General features: G+C 43.6%; 1 protein-coding gene across 1 annotated transcript in view; it reads left to right on the forward strand.

The window, feature by feature from the left end:
* Positions 1-6,994, forward strand: part of hadhb (hydroxyacyl-CoA dehydrogenase trifunctional multienzyme complex subunit beta) — a 128,198-nt gene extending 121,204 nt beyond the window's left edge. Inside the window, exons 14-16 of the mRNA XM_055885816.1 lie at positions 1,779-1,853; positions 5,454-5,618; positions 5,705-6,994. Coding sequence (XP_055741791.1) covers positions 1,779-1,853; positions 5,454-5,618; positions 5,705-5,740 — 276 coding nt within the window. The 3' untranslated portion in view covers positions 5,741-6,994. The remainder of the gene's footprint in view (positions 1-1,778; positions 1,854-5,453; positions 5,619-5,704) is intronic.
* Positions 6,995-8,334: the final 1,340 nt, after the last annotated feature.

The following is an 8,334-nucleotide window of genomic DNA, read 5'->3' on the forward strand; positions in this document are numbered from 1 at the left end:
GTACATATCTACCTCAAATACCTTTATTATGAGGAGTGTGCAAAGCTGTCATCAAGGCATTTGCTGGTGGCTACTTTGAAGAATCTCAAATATAAAGTATATTTGAATTTAACACTTTTTTTGGTTACTACATGATTCCATTATTATGTAAAAATAAGGAAAACCCTTGAATGAGTAGATGTTCTAAAACTTTGGACTGGTACTGTAGCTCCCCAGATCTGGTTTTGGGTTAGGGTTGGCGTTAGAAGCTTCTGATAGGCTAATTGACATCATTTGAGTCAATTGAAGGTGTACCTGTGGGTGTATTTCAAGGTCTACCTTCAAACTCAGTGCCTCTTTGCTTGACATCAAGGGAAAATCTAAAGAAATCAGCCAAGACCTCTGGAAAAAAAAAATGTAGACCTCCACAAGTCTGGTTCATCCTTGGGAGCAATTTCCAAATGCCTGAAGGTACCACGTTCATCTGTACAAACAATAGTACGCAAGTATAAACACCATGGGACCACGCAGCCGTCATACCGCTCAGGAAGGAGACACATTCTGTCTCCTAGAGATGAACGTACTTTGGTGTGAAAAGTGCAAATCAATCCCAGAACAACAGCAAAGGACCTTGTGGTGACGCTGGAGGAAACGGGTATAAAAGTATCTATATCCACAGTAAAACGAGTCCTACATCGACATAACCTGAAAGGCCGCTCAGCAAGGAAGAAGCCACTGCACATGGGGACAAAGATCGTACTTTTTGGAGAAATGTCCTCTGGTCTGATGAAACAGAAATAGAACTGTTTGGCCATAATGACCATCGTTTTGTTTGGAAGAAAAAGGGGGAGGCTTGCAAGCCGAAGAACACCATCCCAACCATGAAGCACAGGGGTGGCAGCATCATGTTGTGGGGGTGCTTTGCTGCAGGAGGGACTGGTGCACTTCACAAAATAGATGGCATCATGAGGGAGGAAAATTGTGGATATATTGGAGTTAAAGCTTGGTCGCAAATGGGTCTGCCAAATGGACAATGACCCCAAGTATACTTCCAAAGTTGTGGTAAAATGGCTTAATGACAACAAAGTCAAGGTATTGGAGTGGCCATCACAAAGCCTTGACCTCAATCCTATAGAACATTTGTGGGTAGAACTGAAAAGCAAGGAGGCCTACAAACCTGACTCAGTTACACCAGCTCTGTCAGGAGGAATGGGCCAAAAATCACTTATTGTGGGAAGCTTATGGAAGGCTACCTGAAATGTTTGACCCAAGTTAAACAATTTAAAGACAATGCTACCAAATACTAATTGAGTGTATGTAAACTTCTGATCCACTGGGAATGTGACTAAATAAATCAAAGCTGAAATAAATCATTCTCTCTACTATTATTCTGACATTTCACATTCTTAAAATAAAGTGGTGATCCTAACTGACCAAAGACAGGGAATTTTTACTAGGATTAAATGTCAGGAATTGCGAAACCTGAGTTTAAATGTATTTGGCTAAGGTGTATGTAAACTTCCGGCTTCAACTGTATATATATACTGTACTTTATACTTCAACTGTAGCTCCATTCTTGTGTATTTTATATTATTATTGTTGAACTCTGCACCTAAAAGTTTAAGCATTTTTCTGTTAAGTCTGCGTTGTATTCGGGGTGAAATTCGATTGGATTTAGATGTTTAGTTTTGACAACGTACTGATTGTGTTATGTATTATTGAGTTCACTGCTCTGTTCAGGACTCAATGTTTCCCCTCTTATCTTATCTATAGTAACACCGCTGTGTGTTTGTTAACAGGGCCAGATCATGGCTAACCTGAAAGCGTTGGATTCAGACTGGTTTGCACAGACCTACATGGGACGGAAGGCTAAGGTAAAATATGAACTATATCTCTATAACTCAGGGAAAAAAACATTTCTTTTTCAGGACCCCGTCTTTCAAAGAGAAAAAAAAAATAAAAAATCCAAATAACGTCACAGATCTTCATTTTAAACACTGTTTCCCATGCTGGTCCAATGAACCATAAACAATTAATGAACATATACCTGTGGAACGGTCGCTAAGACACTAACAGCTTACAGACGGTAGGCAATTAAGGTCACAGTTATGAACACTTAGGACACTAAAGAGGCCTTTCTACTGACTCTGAAAAACACCACCAGAAAGATGCCCAGGGTCCCTGCTCATCTGCGTGAACGTGCCTTAGGCATGCTGTAAGGAGGCATGAGGACTGCAGATGTGGCCAGGGCAATAAATTGCAATGTCCGTACTGTGAGACGCCTAAGACAGCGCTACAGGGAGACAGGATGGACAGCTGATCGTCCTCGCAGTGGCAGACCACGTGTAACAACACCTGCACAGGATCGGTACATCCGAACATCACACCTGCAGGACAGGTACAGAATGGCAACAACAACTGCCCGAGTTACACCAGGAACGCACAATCCCTCCATCAGTGCTCAGACTGTCTGCAATAGGCTGAGAGAGGATGGACTGAGGGCTTGTAGGCCTGTTGTAAGTCAGGTCCTCACCAGACATCACTGGCAACAACGTCGCCTATGGGCACAAACCCAATGTTGCTGGACCAGACAGGACTGGCATAAAGTGCTCTTCACTGACGAGTCGCGGTTTTGTCTCACCAGGGGTGATGGTCAGATTTGTGTTTATCGTCGAAGGAATGAGCTTTACACCGAGGCCTGTACTCTGGAGGGGGATCGATTTGGAGGTGGAGGGTCCGTCATGGTCTGGGGCGGTGTGTCACAGCATCATCAGACTGAGCTTGTTGTCATTGCAGGCAATCTCAACGCTGTGCGTTACAGGGAAGACATCCTCCTCCCTCATGTGGTACCCTTCCTGCAGGCTCATCCTGACATGACCCTTCAGCATGACAATGCCACCAGTCATACTGCTCGTTCTGTGCGTGATTTCCTGCCAGACAGGAATGTCAGTGCTCTGCCATTGCCAGCGAAGAGCCCGGATCTCAATCCCATTGAGCACGTCTGGGATCTGTTGGATCGGAGAGTGAGGGCTAGGGCCATTCCCCCCAGAAATATCCGGGAACTTGCAGGTGCCTTGGTGGAAGAGTGGGGTAACATCTCACAGCAAGAACTGGCAAATCTGGTGCAGTCCATGAGGAGGAGATGCACTGCGGTACTTAATGCAGCTGGTGGCCACACCAGATACTGACTGTTACTTTTGATTTTGACCCCCCCTTTGTTCAGAGACACTATTCCATTTCTGTTAGTCACATGTCTGGAACTTGTTCAGTTTGTCAGTTGTTGAATCTTATGTTCGTACAAATATTTACACATGTGAAGTTTGAAAATAAACGCAGTTGACAGTGAGAGGATGTTTATTTATTTGCTGAGTTTACAGGGTAGGAAATATAGTGGGTTTCAGAGTTGTTTCTGCCTCATCCACGCTCTGTTTACAACAGGGTTTCCCCCATTCCTAATCTCTGTTAACCCACAACTAAAGCCTTGTGTAAATGGTCAAATGCTCAATTAACTTCAGGGTACATGTGTGTTAGACTTTCCGGAAGATCTGCTTTCTAGTCCTGAAAGTAAGACTGAAAAGCCCAAACCATCCTGATAATCACTACATATCTGTGCAGCACGGCTTTCTCTCTGCTGTGTTTTCATCTCGCCAGCTGTCACTCAAATCAGGCGGCTGAAGCTCATTGGCTGTAACTCTAGTTGCTAAGGGGTTTTGCTCACATGGGGAAAACGTAGGGAAAAATTGTGCTGCACAGCTTCAAGATAAGTTGGCCACAAAATCCCTAGTTTGAAACCAATTAAGACAGTAATTTTGCTGATCGATTATGCATGATGACACATCCAGCCCAAAGCGGGAGGGTTAAATGTGTCGTTGCCAATGTTACAGAGTCTTTAAGAGAAGAGATCGAAACTGGAACAAAGAGCTCCACCCTTTCTTTACATGTTAGGGGCCGAATGTCCTCCACTTCCAGCATTCGAAAGATGCGAACACCTGTGAAATGGGGATCTGTTATCTCACGACTAACCCTGTGAAATGGGATCATTATCTCACGACTAACCCTGTGAAATGGGATCATTATCTCACGACTAACCCTGTGAAATGGGATCTGTTATCTCACGACTAACCCTGTGAAATGGGATCATTATCTCACGACTAACCCTGTGAAATGGGATCATTATCTCACGACTAACCCTGTGAAATGGGATCATTATCTCACGACTAACCCTGTGAAATGGGATCTGTTATCTCACGACTAACCCTGTGAAATGGGATCATTATCTCACGACTAACCCTGTGAAATGGGATCATTATCTCACGACTAACCCTGTGAAATGGGATCATTATCTCACGACTAACCCTGTGAAATGGGATCATTATCTCACGACTAACCCTGTGAAATGGGATCATTATCTCACGACTAACCCTGTGAAATGGGATCATTATCTCACGACTAACCCTGTGAAATGGGATCTGTTATCTCACGACTAACCCTGTGAAATGGGATCTGTTATCTCACGACTAACCCGGTGAAATGGGATCTGTTATCTCACGACTAACCCTGTGAAATGGGATCATTATCTCACCACTAACCCTGTGAAATGGGATCATTATCTCACGACTAACCCTGTGAAATGGGATCATTATCTCACGACTAACCCTGTGAAATGGGATCATTATCTCACGACTAACCCTGTGAAATGGGATCATTATCTCACGACTAACCCTGTGAAATGGGATCATTATCTCACGACTAACCCTGTGAAATGGGATCATTATCTCACGACTAACCCTGTGAAATGGGATCATTATCTCACGACTAACCCTGTGAAATGGGATCTGTTATCTCACGACTAACCCTGTGAAATGGGATCATTATCTCACGACTAACCCTGTGAAATGGGATCATTATCTCACGACTAACCCTGTGAAATGGGATCATTATCTCACGACTAACCCTGTGAAATGGGATCATTATCTCACGACTAACCCTGTGAAATGGGATCATTATCTCACGACTAACCCTGTGAAATGGGATCATTATCTCACGACTAACCCTGTGAAATGGGATCTGTTATCTCACGACTAACCCTGTGAAATGGGATCTGTTATCTCACGACTAACCCTGTGAAATGGGATCATTATCTCACGACTAACCCTGTGAAATGGGATCTGTTATCTCACGACTAACCCTGTGAAATGGGATCATTATCTCACGACTAACCCTGTGAAATGGGATCATTATCTCACGACTAACCCTGTGAAATGGGATCATTATCTCACGACTAACCCTGTGAAATGGGATCATTATCTCACGACTAACCCTGTGAAATGGGATCAATATCTCACGACTAACCCTGTGAAATGGGGATCTGTTCATTATCTCCCGTTGTGTCGTGCCAGATCTACTGTACCATTTGTTTCCATAGTCTGTCCAGCATAGATGTTCCTTTCCCTAACTCTGCTGACTGTGACTAGGTGGGGGCGCCTCCCATGGAGAAGTTTAACCTGTGGGGGGGCAGTCTGTCTCTTGGTCATCCGTTTGGAGCCACCGGCTGCCGTCTGGTGACCACGGTAGCACACCGTCTGCAGAAGGAGGGGGGCCAGTATGGACTGGTGGCTGCATGTGCTGCGGGTGGACAGGTAACACACTTTCACACTACACCAACACACACTTCCAGTTAATTCAATGTAATGGACAGTAAAGTCACCGTACCTGTGTGTTTCAGGGCCATGCGATGGTGATCGAAGCATACCCACAGTAGAACAGGATTCTGGGAGGACTGAGATGATGCAGGAGAAGACTGTGTGTACACACAGAGTGGAACAACACCCACATTATCAGATTGTACATACTAACACCACTGTGCCTGGTTGGGTTAGGGCATGTGTTTGTGTGGAGGAGTGTGGGTGTAAATTATAGCAGAGTTTTACGTTGCCTTGTTGTTAGGGTACAACACTGCTGTACCCTTCACACAGCCAGTAATGTGACTGTGGGGCTTTCTCCATAGTCTGTGGCCTCATTTCCTCTCCTCATGAAAGGAAGTTCTTAGTCGGCAACTACCATCAGCTGTGTTCAGGGCAGATGGAGGAGAAGCCATTAGACTTTGAGATGCTCCCTGATCACATCAACATGTGTTTTTGTTTTCTTACAAATTAATGTGTTATTACAATGATTTAATTAAAAAATAGAACTAGTCTACAGCTTCCCATAATAGATTAGTCATTTATTTTCTGTGTTTCTAAAATTGTAACCTCTATTACCATGAAAAAGTTTGTCATCTAAAGCAACATTTTCTTCATAGAAGGTTGTGGTGCTGAAACGAGCCCAAAGCTTCTGTTCTGGTTAGCTGCTGTCTGTGTTGATCTGTAGAATGGAGACATCTCCCGTGCTGCACATGCATCATGAGCTCTCCTTTCTGGGATGGCTTCGACACCTTCCCGTCGGTAAATCCCATCACGCCTCCATTCTGCTCCTCCCACCTACAGGCAGAAACAGGAAGCACCCGTGGACTGTCCAACGTTGGTCTGACCAATCAGCTAGGACTGTCCAACGTTGGGCTGACCAATCAGCTAGGACTGTCCAACGTTGGGCTGACCAATCAGCTAGGACTGTCCAACGTTGGTCTGACCAATCAGCTATGCTTCAAGTAACTGATCTCTGAAAGATTCTAAAAAGAGGCCAATTATTTGAGGCCCTGTAACGTCTCTGAGCCACGACTGTGAAATTCATCAGCTTACTGGCTTCAGACTACTTTAGCTCTGTTGGCAGAGTTTTAGAGTTTACTTTGACATCTTTTGGAAACCGAAAATGCTCTACAGGAATGAAGGAGTCCATCCAAATGAATTTGGCTCCTGGACACTGTTTGTGCATATTTCAAGCCTGCGTTGAGACAATATCTTATCCGTGACCCCAGCTCAGATAATCCATTGTGTCGCTGTGTGTTCGTAGTGCAGCAGCAAATGTCCACTGAAATAAATACCCGCATCAGCTGACATTAAAGATGCCATAAATGTTCCATGCTCACGCAGATAATTTCTCTGAAATGTTTTCCACAACTTTCTTTACATCCCTGTTAGTGAGCGTTTCTCCTTTTGTCAAGATAATTCATCCACCTCTCAGGTGTGGCACATCAAGAAGCTGATTAAACAGCATGATTACTACAAAGGTGCACCTTGTAAAAGAGAAAAAAGTCCACTTTAAAATGTGCCGTTTTGTCACAACACAATGTCAAGTTTTGAGGGTGCAATTGGTATGCTAACTGCAGGAATGTCCACCAGATCTATTGCCAGAGAACTTAATGTTCATTTCTCTACCATAAGCTGCCTCCCAACATCGATTTAGAGAATTTGGTATTGTGTCCAACCAGGCCAACCATAGGACCTTCACATTGCTGAGTTTATAATCTATAGACCTGAGGCATTGAGGTTCTCCATCCCCAACTCATTCAAATGTAGGAACTGGCTTCTCCAGTCTGACCCCTCTGCTGTCTCTGACTCCAGCCCCGCCATCTATAGAGCTTTGAAGGTTAGTACCGGTATGTAGGAAGCTAATGATCCATAATGTATGACATTCCTAGGAGTGTGTAAACTTACAAAAATTCTATGGTAATAAAATAGTATGTTCTCTATAGTTGTGTACTTGGAAATGTATCAAGTGACCAGTTTGGCCACTTGGGCACATCTTGTCAAACTCCTGAGGGACACCTGGGAGACTGATACAACATATTATGTAGAGCTCTCATTCTTGACAGTATGTCTGACATTTTACACGCACTGCTTCCCTCTTGTGGACATTTAAATTACACCCAGCATCCTAGATCATTGTATGGGCCCTTTCGCATAAAAATTTTGAGGTTAATGTGTTTTATTCTCCTACATTAATTTCACCTTTCTGCAAACTTCAAAGTGTTTCATTTTTAAAGTTGTTTCAAGAATATGCATATCCTTGCTTCAGGTCCTGAGCTACAGGCAGTTACATTTGGGTATGTAATTTAGGTGAAAATTGAGATGAATGGTCTGAGATATATATATAAAAAAGAAACATACTTTATTAAGTATTCAGACCCTTTGCTATGAAACTCGAAATTGAGCTCAGGTGCATCTGGTTTCCATTGATCATCCTTAAGAGGTTTCTACAACTTAATTGTAGTCCACCTGTGGTAAATTCAATTGATTGGACATGATTTGGAAAAGCACACCTGTCTATATAAGGTCCTACAGTTGACAGTGTATGTCAGAGCAAAAACTCTTAGAACCACCAAGACTCTGGTAGAGCAGCCAGCTCTAGGAAAACAGAAAACCTGAACGACAGCAAGTCGGCCTGAATATTTGTGTTCTGAGCGTTTTGCCAAATGGT

The sequence above is a fragment of the Salvelinus fontinalis genome, chromosome 27 (genome assembly GCF_029448725.1).
Source record: "Salvelinus fontinalis isolate EN_2023a chromosome 27, ASM2944872v1, whole genome shotgun sequence".
NCBI classification, from domain to species: domain Eukaryota; kingdom Metazoa; phylum Chordata; class Actinopteri; order Salmoniformes; family Salmonidae; genus Salvelinus; species Salvelinus fontinalis.